Here is an 18,832-nt window from a genome sequence, read left to right on the forward strand (position 1 = left end):
ATGAAAATAAAGAAAACGCATTGAATGAGAAGGTGTGTCCAAACTTTTGGCCTGTACTGTATCTGAGTCGACTGTCATGACTTGGTTATTTTAGCTTCAAAATTTGCATAAGAGCTCCCACTGAACTCTCCACAACTCCTCTCTGTGCATAGTTTATGCTCTTTGTAACCTCTGAATTCCCAAATGTGGAAATAGTTTAATATTTTTGGCAATACACTTATTTGCGTTCTTGCAGAGAAATAGATAAGATGAGTCAGTCAGTCTGAGCACATATGTCCTCGTAAAAAACACATTTTAGTTTTTGTAGAGATTTTAAAAAACAAGGTACATTATGCCAATTAGTGAGCTTTAGATGTGGCAGTAGACAGATTTTTGTTAGCTGACCTTTGGACCAAGTCCCCAAGTTGGGGGAGATTTTCCTGTTTTTGGTCTTGATGCTATGCTAAGCTAACTACCGGCTAGCTCTATAGCTTTATATTTAGCGTGCAAACATGACAGTGGTATCAATCTTTTCATCCAACTAGTATTTTTACAAAATATATAACTGATCTGCTAAGCACAGTGCAGGTAGCAGAAACAAATCATGGCAGCTTCATTGTGCACCCAGAGACCAACCAGAACTCCTGTTGTGGAATAAAACTACCTCTCAGGGCTCCAACATTTCTGTTAAATCATAAAGTTTCTTAGGAAATACATCACAATGTGCCAGTGTTTTCAAATGCAGTAAACCTTTTCACATTTTTTAAAAAAAGCTCTGGGGGGCAACAGTATTAACTTGACTATTATACTGGATTTCATTTCCACACATTGAAAAACCCTTTAAAGTGCCTGTCAGTGTTTTTTTTCATTGATAAGAATGAGATACTGCTGCCAGCAAGCTAACAAGCGAGAGTCGCTCACTGCCTGCTGAACCCATTTGAATGATATTGGCCATGATAATAAGATGTTATTTGGCTGACAAGGACAACAGACAATTTCAATATTATATCACTAACTGCTCTTTCATTATGATCAAAACAACACATGGAAATGCTCTGTAGTGAAGGATACAGTTACAAACCTACAGCAAAACAGAAATAAACTTAAACCTATAGTTAATATATATATATATATATATATATACAGGTAGCTTGACAGCAAACTACAGTGTCTGTGGACAAGTGAGGTTGTTGTATATAGCTTTGGTTGTGTTACAGTTAGTGCAGCTGTCCTGGGGCCCCCTGAGTGCCAAAGTTTGACAATTAATTTGTGGTAATTTGATTTATTTGGCTTTTTTGGGGAGTATAGACTAGTGCAGCAATGAATCCTAAAACCCAGAAAAGAGTTAGCATTTTAGCACTCCCGGTTCTCTCATCTTGAAGTCAATGGGTTTTTTGAATGGGTTTTTGGATAATTACCTGAAATAAGGTATGCGGTTAACACAAGCTTAAGTTTTTTTCCACAACATAAAATATGTCAGTAAATATACCACTGGTGGACTTTGAAGCTTTTATGTGTCATATAAAAGGCGGTTGCTAACAAGTGGTTAAATCAGACAACAGCTCATCATCATGCCGAACATGACTTTACGGCATTGTTGTTGTGGCGATGTTAAGTCATGTGACTGTAGGGTAGTTCTTTATAGCCTTACATTAGCTTTTTACATCTCTGGCGATTGCATTTAGGCTTAAAAAAAATCATGAAAGTGGTGTAAATTTGTTTAGATTAACTTGCTGAACGATACATGTAAGTACCATAAAGTTTTGTCTGCTCAAGTTATAATCAAAAATCCAATGGTTTGTCCAATTTTCCAATTGTCCAATCCAATTTTTGTCGAGGGAACCACTGCGATGCTAACTTCTATACTGGCCTACAAATTAATGTCATTTTTGCACCCTTCCATGGCATGACATAGTGAGGGCCCGCAAGATGGATGCTGCATTTGTGGAAATCGAATTCATATACTTTCAGTATATCAGTTGATATTATACTTATGTGGTGCGTATTCCAAATAAATTTGTGTGTAATCAAAATTATATTAATTTGGGAAGAAGATAGAGGCACCTGTAGGTCATTTTGCCCCAGGGCCTTCTAGCATGTTAATTCGGTCTGTATTGGATTATAAATGAGTCTGTAGAGAGGTGGTTTTATGTGAGATTTTATCTGTTCAGTAGGCTTAAATAGTCAGAGTATACTTACATATGATGATATAAAGATATCATGTATATGTGTTGCACTATATTATATAAAGTACAGTGTATGATTGTATTGCAATGTATTTCATACCTATTTTAGACCTCATGTCTGATCTAACTGTTCTTATGTCCCCATATTTACTCTTCGTGGGAACATTTTCACAAGACGAGCAGTTGGAATAAATCATTCCAGCAGGCCATTGTATGATGCCATAATGTCTGATGGCATGATGAAAGAAGGTCTGGGAGAACAATTTCAGACGATTAACGCCTCCCAACACTCAACATTTCTCTCCATAACAACCCTAACAGGCCTTAGCGGGCGGTTATTCGCCGCTTTACAGGGCTGTGGTGGTTACAGACGTGAAAAACAAATGGCCTAGCGGGTTCTCTTATGGAAAGCAGGCAGGGCACAGTGGGGCTACAGTGACATTTTCCCCACATGCAAAATCATGCAAAAGGTAAATACTGAAGCGGAGGGATACAAACACTATTGCAGAACATGGCCGTCACCTCCGTCATGTCCTCTCGCAAGGACCTGCCCACTTTTGCGACACTGCACTCTGATTGGACAACCGGCTCGCATGTCAGCTTCTTATTGGATTTCCAACGGGTCAATCATGGGCTAATGTCAATGACGTCTGTCGTACACTGGGTACGGTGTATCGCCTGGGTGGACAGTATAGTTACTTCAACATTAAATGGAATAAAATGCCGCGGATTCATGTAAATAAAGACGTCGCTTTAGCGTAATTAATTAACTGTTCTTAATTAAGACGTTAAGACGTCCGAAGCGCGCGACGGCAGGCCCATTTTCGGCTTTTTATCAGCAATATTTCAGGGTAAGTGGAGTGATACATTTCCTTCCTGCGTCTTTTCTCCTCGCTCAGGAGCAGACCTGCTTGCTTTATGATTTAAATATAGCAAAGTATATAGGCAACACTGTGCTGATTTATTTTACACAGAGGAATGGTGTTAATTTGAATACAAAATGTCCGTAATGTGATTGAAAGTAGTGCGTGCTACAGCTCGCACAGTCGAGTTATATAGAGAGTGTCAGGAAGGTAATGGCTGTCGGTCGACTCGTAACTTGAAAATTGTGAAATGGCCTGTTTAGAGTAGCTCGTCCTTTGCTCTTTTAATCAAACCCGGTTGTGGTGTCTTGACTAGGGGTATTTGGTCTGCACAAAATCAGGACACACGGTTTGATAGCAGTATTAGCTCCCAACCTGTCAAATTAGACCCTGTAGGATACCTGCTGTCTGCCGTCAGTGGGCCTACTCAGTCTCCAGACTCCATCTGTCATGTTTGTAGGATACAGCTCTGAGTCCTGCTCCCACTTTGATTAAAATCATTTTAACCTCGTGTGGACTCCACATACCAGATCTAACATGGTCAGTAGTTTAATGACGTTAAGGACAAAACAAACATATAAGAGACCCATTGTTCAAAGCTAGTCATCCAGCTGCTTTCCCCCAGCCTAAGTCTTGACAAGAGCCTCCAGAAAAAATGATAATATTTCCATGCACTGGTTTGAATTTGTGTGTGAGTGACATGGTGAGATTTTGTGCAGAATACACGCCAGTATTTCCAGATGCCAAGGGGCAATGCTGATGGCAGGCGAAGGGCATTTTCATGGCTTTATTTACTGTACTGTTAAACATATACCATACGAGCAACCTTAGTCAAATTAGGGTACCGATTATGGTTTAATATGGGGCTGTGTGCATTCAGTGCAGTGGAAATCAGCAGCCATGATTTTCTGTGCCATCCCAGGGTAGATACTAAAGCTGTTGGGCAAGAAGTAGGCCAGTTTGACAGAGTGATACCGCCACTGTGTGTGCCATCCCTGCAGATGGATTCATATCAACATCTGAAGGTAGCACTGTCCCAGTGATTAAGAGCAGCGATGACACATTTCAGCAATCAGCTCTGTACCAGTACCATGTTTATTGTAATAAGTGGCTTGGATTTGCTGCTGGATCTGTATTCTTACGAGTCAAAGCCAAGTTCTCCATGTCTCAAAGATTCCTGTCTCTCTTGTTGCCTCAAAGCAGGATCAACAACTTGGCTGGCCAGAAATCCTCGCTACAGTTTCATCAACAGAAGTATTTTATTAAAATGCTTGAAATAACAGTGTTGTTGAAACTTGCAGTTCCTATGGGCAGGACATTGAGCTGACAAAGCTGGGAGTGGTTGCCAAGATGAACAGAATTAAATCAACCGAGGGTTTCTCAAAGTCCACAACAGCAGTTCCTTAAGACTACATTCAGATCTTGAATTGGTTCATCTGGGGTATGGGAGTTTGAATTTTTGTTTCTATAGTAAAATAAAGCCAGACACCAAGCGGCAATGCATAGACAGCAAATCAAACAATTGATGATATTTGTTGATTTAACACAGATGTCTAGAATACAACCATTCAATTTATTTTGAAACTGAAGTAAAGACAGTCAGAGAGGAGAGACCAGAAAAGAGGAGATTTTCTAAAATGACTGAAATAGACTTAAAAGTATTAACTGAAAGCAAACAGTTAAAATGTACAGATTGCAGTTAATGCAGTTGCAACATCTTTTATTCCACGTGTCAGCCCTCTGAGTTGGTTGAAATACTTCTCAAAGTGTCCAAAAAGTTGTAATTTATTTCCCAACTTCTCAAACTTTTACCAGGGTAATAATATTTACTTTCCTCGTTTCTCCTTTTGAGTCTGTCAAGTGGAAGAGGTACAATAAGACCTCTGGGCTTTCATTTGATTTGTCTTCTAATGGTAATTTTATAGCAAGGCATGAGGGAAAATAGTCCAAATGCTAAAGAGTTAAATGAGACATGAAAAATATGTTATTAAAATTGTTTAATTGGTAAGGTATTATGTTTTGAGGTAATGTTTTTTGTGCAGTCAACTTGTCTAATATTGTTTATTCTGTGGTGGTCACAGCAGCTTGTTATCAGAGTGAGACTTATTACACAACTCCAACATGACACTTTTAGACACAACATTCAAGAAAATGATCAGCATGGTAATTGACAATGAAAACAAAAGTTAGGTTCAGCTCTCTAACACTCATAGATGGCATTTATGGATCTTTCATCATGTTCCCTTTTATTGTCAGGTGAAAGGTTGATGCAAAGTCAGAAGACTACGTTAGTGCACGTCAACGCTGTCCATCTTTGGGGAGTGGAGATTGAGCCATTAAGGCTGTTCTAAACCCCTGTCAGAGCCATGGATGGGCAAACCCCACTGCACGTCACGTTTGAGGCTCCGACCATTTATCTCAGGGCTTTGGCACATTTCATTGGCTAGTGCATAATCCACTAAAGGTCACAGCCACTAATTACACTCCTCCAAAACAGACAGATGCCTACTCTGAGCTTGATTGCGCTCTCCTTCATCAGAAGAATATTCATGGGTTGCATAACCCTCACTTGGATGATTCGAATAACGTGCGTGGCTCACTTTACTAGAGTGTCCAAATGCATGCATGATGAGGGCAACCTGGACCAGTCAAAAGTTATTAATTTACCACTATTATACACTTATCTCTAGTGTCATTAGATCAACTTGTGAAGTGTCTTTTCTGCTTCTTTGGGTTCCCGTATGTCACACAGCGAGTACGGTTTGGCTGGATGCAGGGCTCAGTTTTAGCCAAGCGGCGACCTCATTATCTTGGTGTCCAATCAGTCCTCCGGCCAGCTCCTAATTGAGCCATCAGCGCCTTAAGGGGGAAGAGGAGGGATGAACGTGTCAATTACAGTAATGAGAGGGCAGCCATACAGAGGGCAGTCAGGGAGAGGGAGGCTAGACAGAAACCTTGCAGTGTAGCCCCATTCTGGTCAATTCACAACTAATCAAAGGTAATATTGGAGCTTGACAATGGCAAAGTTACCCTCTCACAGTGGGATATTCCTACATGTTTTTTTGTTTAGATTTGGTGCCTTACAGTTGCAGCTAATGAATGATCTATGGTGATGCCCAGTGCTGCTGTGATTACAGATATAGTATAATGTATGAAACCACACCATACATGAATCTGCCTTTTGAAGTATTGTTAGTTTTGCAGCCTGTCCAATTTAATTGCCAGTCTGTATGTTGTTTGATAATGGACATCATTAAGAGGCTTTAACCACTTTCAAAGTTTTGTATCTTTGCTGCCATTACACAAAAGATTTGTATAAACATCTTGTAGCATTTGCTGTCTTCAACATAAATGTATTTTCTGACACTATAATGTTATATTCAATCAACTGACTAAGTAGGTCCTTCTGCAGCAGTTTTTTCCCAACTGAACATCCTTGCATTTAGAGGGTGCGTACGTGTTTTGAGCTAGTAGAGGCTATTATAAACTAAGGTGGCACCTAACGATTATTGTTTACTGATTAACAATTCTTAATCTATATTTAATCTATCAACTCATTTATTAATTCTTGTAAAGATGTTTTTTTTCATTACTTGACTAATACAATGACAATTTACCCTCAAATAAATATAAAAAAATTTATTTAGTCACCTCCCCCTAAAAACAATGATAATGGCAATATTTTATACAAATGTGTCTAATTTCCATGTCTCTGCTGTATAATAATGATAATAATAATAATAACAATAATAATAGACCCTATTTTGTTAGATTCCTGACGAGAGAAATCCAGGACAGCAAATTCAAAAGGATTGCTGTGACACATAGATATATTTTATCACTGGCAGCCATTTCCCTGAACTGGAGAATTTGTATTTTTACTTAAGTACTTGACTTAAAACAGTCTATCACTGGAGTAATATGCAGTCAAGATAATTAGTGACAGTTGTATTTTTGCATCAGTGTGGAGCAAGGGAAATAACTGAAACAATTTACAGTCTGTAGCAACGGTCTGTAAATTAGTTTAAGCCATTTTCTTACTCGTGTATGGCCATAAAGGAAAACAGAAAATATAAAATGGCCGAATTACTTTTAGCATGGGCATGATAAAGAAACACTTAGAAAATCAATTTTGAGTGACTACACTAAACATGTTCCTCAAGTTCATAATCTTAATATACCATGCTTGGCAAAAAGTAAACAGGACAGTGCTGTCCTGCCGCTCTCTTGGCAAAGCGCACTGGGATGCTTTCACTTCAAGTGTCTATGCACAGCAGTTGCAAATCGACGTATTTTCATTATTGATGATGTCAATATTTCACTTCAGCCCGACTGTACACTGCTCAAACAATTAGTCGATAGGCAAAAAATGGTTTAAGTTATTTATCAAGCAAGAATACCAAAGATTCACTTTTCAGTAGTCATGATTTGCAGCTTTTCTCGTAGTGTATTGTGTATCTTATGGGTTTTTCACTGTTGGTTAGACAAAAACAAGATGAAACAAGACACATTAGGCTCTGGGGCATCGTGATGGACATTCGTCACTTTTTTTGTGACTTTATATAGATTAAAATGCATTGGTCAATAAAATGTCAAAAAAATAACTAAAAAATGCCACTGTCGACTTTGCGGGGGCCAGAGTGCCCAGTGTAGTCGCACAAAAAGCCCTTAACCCAAAGTAATACAGTTTACTAATATACAGTGTGACAAAGAGAGGTGAGCATATCCTTCCATGTGAAAAGCTGGAATCCAAAAATGTGTTTCACCTTTCACTATTTTTGCTTAAAAATATCTGATATTTGATTGCAAAGGACTTTTTTTTTTGTTGACCAATTTATTGACTAATCGATCCAGCTGTAGTTGCAGAACTGATAGTCACAATGACCAGCAACGATCCAGCTACAATAAGCTGACTTCACAGGAAATGCCCTTTTAACCAACCTGAGTCAGTTGTAACGCCTTAGCACCAAATGTTGTGTAAAGTCTGGAAATACATCAACATTTTCTCTCCTGATACTGTTACTGGTTCCTAAACTCACTAAATAGAAATCATTGCAGTCATTTTTATGTAGGGTAGCTTGAGGCCAGGAAATGCCATGGCCACTGAATGAAAAGTGATAGTGAAAACACTGAATTTTTATAATGACATAGACTAAAAAACTGTATTTATGGTGGATTGGTCACCTCATGGCTGACACCTGATCTACTTAATCAGGTCAGTATTTGTACTGATACTGATCGGGCATATCAAATTGGTGTGACCCCCCTAAAAAAATTAGCAGGCAGACAGAAGTCAAAATGGATTGCTAAAAATAAATACGGGTGATACAGTGGGCTGAAGTTTCATAAACTGCTGTTGACGTAATGCATGGCACTGATAAATGACACTGAGATTTTCAGAGTTGAATCTAATATGCTGGATTTTATTACAACTTCTGATTAATTCTCAAGCTGGACACTCTGAAGTGTTGAAGTGTGGCTTGTGGAGGCCCCATGTGCACTCCACTGGCGTTTTCCAATTTTTTCCGTCTGGCCTAACAACAGTCCCTCAGGACAGCACGGACATGGAGGGTCAAGACTGGAGGGAAAACTTAACACGACTGGGCTGAGGCTGTGTAGGAAGGAGAATGGATTTCTTTTAGGGGAGCTAATGTATTTAAGAAATGTAAAAGTCTTGTTTTGTTTCCAGTTTTCGCCTCAGCAGTGTTGTCTCATTTTCACCTCCAGAGCTGTGGTTGCCCCATCAAACCAGTTCATATCCCTCTCCCGTGATTCAGTATATTAAACACCCCCATACTTCAAGTATGAAGTTAAATAAAATGATGCCTAATTTAAAGATAGTAATGGAGCTGTGTTCAAAATCATAGTGGAAACAAACCACTAACATTGGTCAGACAATTCAAATAGGGCTACAACCAACTGTTATTTTCACTATCAATTAATCTGACAATTATATTGATTTATCGTCTTGTCTATGAAATGCCAAAACATGAAAAATGCTCACTAAGACTTCCCAGAGCCCAACATTGTATCGTCAAATCAGAAAAGCAGGAAATTCTCACATTTGAGAAGTTGGAACCAGTTCATATGTGGCATCTCTGCATGAAAAATTAAAAAAATCATCAATCAGTTATATAAAAAAATGCTGCAAATTATCTTTCTGTCGCTCTTCTAATTAATTGCAGATTAATCGACAATTCTTTTCAGCACCAGAGCGCTTGATTAAATGCACCAGAGCAGCCCTCCTAAATGCAAAGCATCAGCATCACACCTGAACAAGTTTAATTGTTTAAGCTAGAGTTGTGATTATGAACTGTGCAGTGCTACTGTAAACTTAAATCATAGCTATTGATTATATTATATATATTAATCAGAATAACTCCATCTAAATGGTGCCACTAAGCCTGTTACCCCGGCAGGAATATCACTTCAGAAACAATTAATCATTAGACTGAGGAAGTGTGTAACATGACAGTCACCAGTTTCCTTTGTCTCAAATCTGTGTGTAACTCATGCAGAGGTGGCAGAGCTCTCAAGGCTTTTCCTATTCATCATCTGTACATTTTTTCATCTCTTATTCATAACTCTCAGCCCTTCATATCAAGGAGGATTTCAAATATGTCCAAAAGAAAGATCACCAAACAGTGATTCAGTCAGCACACAAAGCCAACTAACAGTACAGCTACAAAGACGTGTGAAGCCCTTATCATTGATAATATTCCACATAATGACGACGTGCAACTTTTGAACTGCTCTGGCTGAAGCTGACAATAAAACCTTAAGTTTCATATTGTGTCTTAATTTCTTTCGTGTGTAAATATGATCTAAAACACTTGAGCCTTGACTTTTGCAAGCTCTTAAGCTGCCCATACTGAATTCAGTTCACTGAAAGCTTTTATAATGTAGCCCTGCTCTGAGTTTCCTTCAAAAGGAAAGTAGCGTTGCTTGTTTCAGTGTGATCACTGACTGTTTTCTTGTACTTTCTGATGACTCACAGGTTTAAGTCTTAGCATTAATAATGTGTTAATCTACTCAATCAATTAATCATTTAGCCAAACGTTAATCATGAATTTCCAAAGTGATGTCTTTGCATGATTTTTGTGGCTGTAGATTGTTATGTGGTTATAAGTCATCACGTATAGAGTCACATAAATAGAGTCACATAAATATAACTAGGTTGGCAAAGGTGGAATTGTGCATTCTTGGCTTTTTTTAGTATGAAATAGTGTACATATATATGTATATAGCATGTGACGATATGAATCATACTGCAATCATTAAATCTTACATTTGATTGAGAAAATATATAATTTTTTTGCATCACTGATACAACACACATCTTTTTTTAGTGATCATTTTTTGAGGTCGGTGCATACGCAGCCTGTTTTTGCAGAGTCTGCCATTCATTGTTAGTCGTTCAGCAGTCTCTGTTGGTGCTGTTTGACACGATATTCACCATTATTCCATTCCTTTGTAGTAAATTTATAGGATGCTAACAAGGAATTTTTAAACTGTTTAACACTCAAGTTTGTTGTTGGACATGAGTTAGTAATCCACTAGGTAGAATGTAGGTGATTGTAGGTATGTATGGAGTGATTTTGGACACAGCTAGTGAAAAGCAAAAGACTCCTCACATTTGAAAAGCTTTTTCCCTTTAATATTTGACTCATTAGCCCTTTTTAGATAAGCCCAATCAGTCTTCTTTCAGCATTGGCAGTATAAAAGCAAAATCGGGGAGTGCGGTAAAATGCCGCCTGCCTACTTTTGTTTACAGAATGTGCCTTTTTTGGGGCATTGGGGGGCGTGAGCAAGTAACAAAACGTGTAGCTCAGCGTGTGACGTAAAGTGACATGCTCCGAGGGAAACCTCAGCTGGTCAGTCCTTAGGCCATTCTCTTGTAAGTCGGCCTGTCCTTCACCGTCCCCGTCATTTGACGGTTAATGGCCTCTTCATTTGCGAGGGCAAGGAGGGCGCGCAATTCTTTGTCTCCCCAGTTGCTCATCTTTACAGTGTCATTCAGGTTTGCCTTTCCCTCTTGCTACTAGCTACTTGATAATTCCTGCTATCAGCTGTTTCCTGTTTATCCACCGCCAGTGGGTCGCACGTGCGGCGTCATCAACAGCTCCTTCCACAAGTCATCAACAGGCCCTCCCATGGCGGAAGGGCGCCTCGTTCTTTTTAAACCAAAAAGGTTCCGGCAACCCGCCGTCTACCCTACGAGGCGGAAAATTGGGCATCTCGGACCAACTCGCCGAAAATCTGGCAGTGTAAAAGGGGCTAGTGTTGTCATTGATGAGATCGACATTGGTCTGACATTGAAGCCTAACTGTCTTTTACAATACATGACAGTGTTAGCATGTAATTATATGTTTTTATTGTATTCTGACGCTGTCATTTTGTTTAGATTATACCGTTAGTAGTTTCATGGATCATGAGTATATTTGTTAAAGATACCTGCCAATTTGACCAGTTTTCCTCTTTGTTAATAGACATATCATCATATTAAAAGTTGCATCTTGTATATGGCAAATCTAAATTACCGGACCTCATTTGATATTTAACTCACCTCCTAAGCATGTATCGAAGTTATCTTGACTGAATTTTCCAAGGCCATTAGAATAACATATTTAGATTCTTAAATCAGGTGGTTTTCTTCTTTAATGTGTGTCTGTGACCCCCTGCTGTAATAATCAGACAGCAATGTTGTCCCTGTGGGTTAAGGTTAGGCATTTTATTTCTGACATGACAAGAATATGATGATATATTGATTTACGAATACATAATCTCCATCAACTGTTATCATCCATTTATTTTCCTCACACGTCCTGTTTTGATGTTTGTGTGATATTTGAGTAACCTTTCTGTCCCTGTCTCTTGCAGGAGAGGAGCGACGTCCTCCTCACCACAACAGCTGCAGGGAAGTTTGTCACTTTTGTCCCTGTTGAACAAACGATGAACTGAGGACCTCTGAGCCTCAACATCACACATCTCTGCAGTGCCCACACTTCACTCTCGCCACCGCGCCAGTAAGAGGAGTCGACAGTGTTGCCTCACCACACCTGGGCAGAGAAATGTGTGTGAGCGTGTGTCCTCGGATGCATGACTGTGTCTGAGTGTTTTTGGGCTGAAGTAAGAGGTCGTAGGCTGCACTTCCTCTCTCATCCTCTGAGAGGCGCTTCTCCACTTGACTGACTACGACGTTTGTCTCCACAACTGCAAAGCATCATGGGTAGGAAAAAGATTCAGATCCAACGGATCACCGATGAAAGGAACAAGCAGGTGAGTCTGAAGTTTTTATCCATTTCTGTTTTCGGTGCCCTAAATCAACATTACAATTAAGAGAGATGCCCCAACAATCCCTTTTGCATTTTTGTTTTGTGAAATCACAGTTACAGATACTTTGTACAGATACTAATTTTCAACCAGCTTTGTACCATAACAGTGTGGATATTATGTGTGAATGAGCTCTGGTAAACTTCCTTCCATCTTACCAGCGCCCAGATCTCCCTGCTCAAATCCACTGAATGAGGCATTTCCAGTCATCCAGCAGATTTTTGCTGGCTCGGGCTGTTGCTCAAACTACAAATTGTACTTCTTTATTTTTGTATGTCCGCCACCACAGACACGTGACTACAGAAGCGGATCGAAAGAGATGGCTCTCTGTCTCTCTCAAACACAGATTTAACTCCAATTAAAATGTAAAACCAGGCAGTGCTGATCAAATATAAACCAAGCATATGTTACTGTATTGCTATTTCTCATCTGAAATGTTTTCAGAAACATATTTTTAATGCACATTTTGTCTGTAATACAGGAATTTGTGAACAGGAAGTGGGCGCCATACTGTTTCCTGTATTGTAAAAACAGACAAAAAATTCTCAGATCTAACGGTAAAACTAAGCAGAGCTGATCAAACATGAACCGTGATTCTGTTACTGCTTTGCCTACTTTTCGATTATTAGATAACTTTTCTCCGATTATTTTCAGAAACATATTTTAAATTCCTGTTTACTCCCAGCCAAACACTGTATTGTTTCCTGTGTCAAAATGCCCAAGCTTACATTATGTCACCGTCGAGCGGTGACATTTATTGGTCTAGCACGGCACAGTGCGTTCTGGTAGTTGTAGGTTTTGAGCGGAAGCAAGTGACACAGCCCTTTTTCTGTGTTTTCTGTGGTCTCTTAGCACCAATTTCAAAATTATTTGCGTCCTCCTACTGCATTGACAGCCCAGTTTTCAGGGTTCTCATGGTCATGGAAAACCTGGAAAAGTTATGGAATTACACAATAATATTTTCCAGGCCTGGAAAGTCGTGGAATTTGTGAAAATCATCAAACGTTTTGGAAAAGTCATGGAATTTTGTTGTGTGTTATGAAATTGTTGGTAATCTTCCTTGGACAAGTATTGTAACATAAGGGCAAATTTGATTTCTGTAGCTGTCGGTGATAGCTTGAATATGAATCAGTGTGTGGCGTTTTGTTTACTACCACATACATTTCTTTATTTTGCTCCCCATATTCTGTCTCTCCCTTCATGTATGCCAGCTAGCTGAAATTATGTTTGAATATAGATTGAAACTGATAGGTTAAAAATTGCCAGGCAAGTGGGGCAAGAAAACATATGTTTTTTTAATCATGGGTCCATGAAAAGTCACGAAAAAGGTTTGAAATTTTGTCCATGAAACAGGGTTGGAAATGAACTTTCTTGTGCATGTGCTACCGTGGCTGATGGATTCCAAAATCGGCCAGCCGCTTAATAGATGAGCGTTGTTTTCTTGGCTGGTTAGTGAAGCAAATCAAGCAGCCACTTGCATATTGCTAATTGCCAACCCTGCCATAAAAATGTGTGGAACCCTGATTATTATGAAAAGACCACCTTTCCAGCACTTAAGTACTTCTTTAAGAGCCACACTTAATTTTATTGATTGAATCAGAGTAGTGTGCTACAGGACTCTTTGTTTAGAAATGATCAGATAAAAATCAGACTGTCTTAGATATTATGAAAATGTAACTGTTGTAAGACATTTTATTAATTTTTGGAGTGCTTTAAAAACTAAGAAGTTGTGTTCCCCAGGCAGTATAGTGCAAAATTGATTTTTTTCTAAAATTAATGCCATGAATTAAATTTTAATAAAGACCATTTTAAGTGCTGATATTTTAATGTATTCTTAAAATATGGTCTTCATGTTTATTAAAAGGCTCAGAGATTAAAAGAATCGTGGCATCAACATATTAAAATCATAAGTGATGTGTGCAATTTAATGATGTCACACGATGTGGTGTGATTTTTGGTGCTGAGCTTTTCGTTATCTTTCACTACAAGCCTGAGACTTCAGGGGTGTTGCTCATACTGAAGCTGCTATATTATAGTTTTGGTGTTACGCTTGCAACAATGCCCCATTTCACATATACAAATATTCTGCAGTGAAAGGTCTCAAATACTGTACTGCAGGATGTCCTCAAAAATTTGCCTTTTTCAGCTCCATTTGTTGTTTCCGCTCTCCTCACACATCTTCGCTGCGTGAGGCTGCCACCCCACTTCACAGTAGGGGTGGTGTTGGATGAGTGATGAGAGGAGTTTGGGTTCTGCCAAACAAAGTGCTTTGTATCACTGCTGAAAAGTTCAATTATGGCTTCATCACACCACAGAATATTTTGCCTCATGCTCTCAGTCCTCCACATGTTTTTTTTTTTTTTTTTTTCAATATTCAAGCACACTGTCATGTGTCATGTCTTTTTCTTTCTTTGGGCCTGCTTACCATGCAGCCCAGATTTGTGAAGTGCTGCACTGATTGTTGTTCTTTTAGATAGATCCACAATCACAGCAGCTCCCTCACAGTGGCGCTTGGTTTCCTCCCTGACCAACATCTTTCTTGTTTTCTCAGTTGGGTCGGATGAGTAGTAATACAAAAATGTTAATTCCACATTTTTTCTTTCTTTTTCTACTGGTTATCACACTTTTTTTGTGAACCACCTCCTCACAGCTCTGACTGTAAGCTCTGCAGACGAATCTTGAAATCATTTGGACAGTAAATACTGAAAATGTTTAACTTTATATCATCAGTAAAATTGTTACGATGCAAGACATTTAGAATTGGTGTGCAGCATAATGTTGCTGATAGTCTCACTGAAACATGGTTAAAGTGGTGTTAAATGAAGTGCTTATCCATAGTCAGCGTTTATCCTGCAGTAGATGGCGGTCAGCAAGTTCCCAGTTTGGAGAAGCAGTCACGGAAGCTAAGCAATGTACTGCTGTTGATAGGGACAGCAACAAAATGTATTTTAGTCACCAAAAAAAAATAAAAAATCAATATATGTTCATATTTAGAATATTTTCACTGCTTCACCTTGCTGTCATTGAAGCCATTTTCTAGGCTCTATTCAAAGCCACCAGACTGCATTTACAGAAAGTAATTTTACCACGCAGAACACAGGAGTTGCTGGTCTAACACTTCCTCACTCAGTTTGGCTTAGTGGCAAAGGAGCTGATTGAGGCAGCAGCTTCTGTGAACTGAGTCTGGGGACTTTGACAAGTGCTTAAATAACGGCTTCAGCTCCTCATCAGAAAGGACCGTCTGATAGGAAGGTTAGATGGCCTCTACAAACTGGGGGCGTGCTGACTGCCATGTACTGTAGGTAATACACTGATTATGGTTAAGTATCTGATGCAACCCCACTTCAAAAAATCTGAACAATCATTTTAAGTTACTTAAAGCATCTCAATGTTCTGATTTAATGAACATAATATAGTTTGAACTCAGGTTGTAACTGCCTACATCACCATGGGAAATTAGTTAAAAAGCTGTTATGGCAGAAGAGTTGGCCACCAAGTCATCTGTGCTTTTGGCCTCTAATTTAGGACTGACAATAAACCTATTTCCATTGATTGATTGATTGATTGATTGATTGATTGAAATCTTTATTTCGAACATGTGAGAAAAGAAAAAAAAAAAATAATAAAGTAAATAAATAAAAGTAATAAGCCAAACAAACAACAACAACAACAACAAAAAAACCCAAACAATTCCATCATACAAAATTAAGATAAATATCAAAGTTGCTTCTGTCAACGTGCTCGAAAGGGAGTAGGAAGAAGAAATACTTTTTTAATACTACCCCTTTTTACTATACGGAATTTATCACCCTTCAAATTTGTCGTTATACAAATATACATATATCTTTAATACTATACAAATATATTACATCATTAATTTTATTTATTTATTTAATTAGACCACTATGTAAATCTTAAGTTGAACCAACGCTTGTACTGCATGTACAGTAGGTTTGTGTGGACCACATCTAATGGTGATGGCAGCAGCAGCAGTGGGAACTCAAGAGAATCTAAGCTATGATATAGCTTCAATGCATATAACTGGTTGTTATAGCATTGAAACCTGTCAATGGGGTATAATTTTAAAAAACAATCACTGACTGGTTATTGCTTAAAAGCCAATGTCTGATGCTATTATTTCTTTGTGCTAATAGTCAGGAGTCATAAAAGGTCCACAAAAACAAGGATGCTTCATTGTGGATGCTGAAAACTGACTCCGCTGTGTTTCAGTGATTGTTGAGACAGCCAAAGAGCACCAGAAAATACTATTTGCTGGATATGTTACTGTTAATGTGTCTGCCAGTAATGTGACTGCATATATTTTCTTCATTACTAGGCAACTGAAAGATTATTCATAGGTCACCAACATCTTCTCCTGATTTGTGAATTCTTGCTGGAATATATTATCTCAAAGACCTGAAAAGACGGGGAAATAGAGGATCATGATCAGAGAAAGTTTTACAGGAAAAAAAATTGAGCTTTATTTATATTTAAGGGTTGTATACTCACATATCCTTTTGTTTTTTCCCCATTCACTGTCCTGTTTCTCCCTCCTAAACTTCCTCTGCTGTCTTCTCTCAGGTGACCTTCACAAAGCGAAAGTTTGGCTTGATGAAGAAAGCCTACGAGCTGAGTGTGTTGTGCGACTGCGAGATCGCTCTGATCATCTTCAACCATGCAAACAAGCTGTTTCAGTATGCCAGTACTGACATGGACAAGGTCTTGCTCAAATACACAGAGTACAACGAGCCTCACGAGAGCCGGACCAATGCAGACATTATCGAGGTAAATCCATCACGTTGCTGGACATGTACTAATGCTGGAGTTTGAGGTCATCTAAAAGAAATGTTCCTGTGTTGCCACATCTGCTGTTACAGGGTGACTTTGCCCTTAAACAGAGATAAGATGCCAAGTAGTATTTATGGATGCTAACAACTTCCTCTTTAAAGTAGCAGCCAGTAAATTAAGTATTGATGAGTGTATTCAAACAGTAAACAAGTCAGGCATTACAACGAAAACGCCAGTCCTCCCATTCATTTGAATGTGCACAGGTCAATTCAGGGTGTTTGTCATATGCACAGTTAAAAGCAAGTTTCCTCTGTACAGTTATATTCTTCCTTTGTCTTCCACTCTGAATGCCGTTTTAACAGTGAAACACAAGGTATAAAAAACTCTCACTGATTTCCTTTCTGTTTAACTTTACAGACTTTGAGAAAGAAAGGCTTCAACGGTTGTGACAGTCCAGAGCCGGACGGTGAAGACTCCATCGACCAAAGTCCCCTAAATGATGACAAGTACCGTAAGACCACAGAGGACCTGGATGTTCTCTTCAAACGCTATGGAGTAAGTCATCTAACCTGCCCTTCATTAACTAATATTTCATGTTCTGCTTCTCTCTTGACTGTTGTGTTGTTGGTCAGATATTTCTGTTATTATTCTGTGTTAAGTTTGAGTGCCAACAGGAAACAGCTACTGGGGTGAAGTTCCTCTAACTGGTTGTTTGACACACTTTTCTTTTACTGCGTCCTTTACAGAAGACCAGCGACTTCAGATCATCATAGGAAATAACAGATATATGAACAGTTTTTGGCCTCTGTCATGTTTGACCTTAGGTCTCAAAGTCTGGGTAAAGTAATACCAGAGATTTGTCTCTAATCATGTTGCACATGTAAGAAAATAATTACTAAAAACATATGATAAGACTTTGTACTATATAGTATAAGTTGTGGAGTTAAAACATAAAGCTGTTTTTCATAGTTTTTGTGACCAGGATTTTTTGGGCGGGCCTGAAAGCATGGCTCGATGATGCACTGGAATGTCAGTGGTAGTTATTGTTGATGCTCATTCTCAAGTCGTCAAATACCGACACAGCCCTTAATATGTATACATTTATTGCATGAATACAAGTCAATTAAACATAGCTTCTCTTTCACTGTTTTTACACAATTTTATTCATAGCATTGGATGTTAGGCTACAAAATCAGCTGTCAAACATGGGTGGTAACAGAATTACTTAGGCTATTCATAAAATGTTCTAAAACAAACATACTTGTAAAATAATATTTTTATTATTGCTTTGTGTGTCGGCTCTGTCTTCTGCGCCACCTGTAATATGAGAGCCGCTTCAGTCAGGTGTGTTACTAACAGACATGTTAATGTTTAGCTAACGTGCTGCTCAGTATTATCAGATTAAGCAAAAGATATTTAAATTGCATGTCCTGAATTACCTTCACGTTAATATATATTATCTTAGTTTCACATTTATGAAATGTCCCCAAATGATCACTGTAAAGGTGCTGCCTAAGTGAATTTATTGAACAGTGCATGGTTATTAAGAGGATCTGCAGTTTTGGTCAGGCCGTGGCTCTTATGTTGGCAGGTTTGGTTGGATTGCAAAGGTAGTTGGTCATTTGTGCGCTCGACTGCATGTTTCAATGGTGGGGCGGGAGAAAGTCTTAAAAATCAAACCTG

At 38.7% G+C, this 18,832-nt stretch overlaps 1 protein-coding gene across 10 annotated transcripts in view; it reads left to right on the forward strand.

The window, feature by feature from the left end:
* Positions 1 to 2,795: 2,795 nt before the first annotated feature.
* The window catches only part of LOC117264154 (myocyte-specific enhancer factor 2D homolog), a 31,772-nt gene continuing 15,735 nt past the window's right edge, over positions 2,796 to 18,832 (forward strand). For 9 of the 10 annotated variants that reach the window (XM_033637989.2, XM_033637994.2, XM_033637993.2 and 6 more), the window contains exons 1-4: positions 2,797 to 3,016; positions 11,909 to 12,307; positions 16,943 to 17,146; positions 17,567 to 17,704. In XM_033637989.2, coding sequence (XP_033493880.1) covers positions 12,254 to 12,307; positions 16,943 to 17,146; positions 17,567 to 17,704 — 396 coding nt within the window. In that variant the 5' untranslated portion in view covers positions 2,797 to 3,016; positions 11,909 to 12,253. Of the gene's footprint in view, positions 3,017 to 11,908; positions 12,308 to 16,942; positions 17,147 to 17,566; positions 17,705 to 18,832 lie in introns of all 10 variants that reach the window. The other variant, XM_033637995.2, reaches the window with a different exon arrangement.

This window comes from Epinephelus lanceolatus, chromosome 16 (genome assembly GCF_041903045.1).
Source record: "Epinephelus lanceolatus isolate andai-2023 chromosome 16, ASM4190304v1, whole genome shotgun sequence".
Lineage (NCBI taxonomy): Eukaryota > Metazoa > Chordata > Actinopteri > Perciformes > Serranidae > Epinephelus > Epinephelus lanceolatus.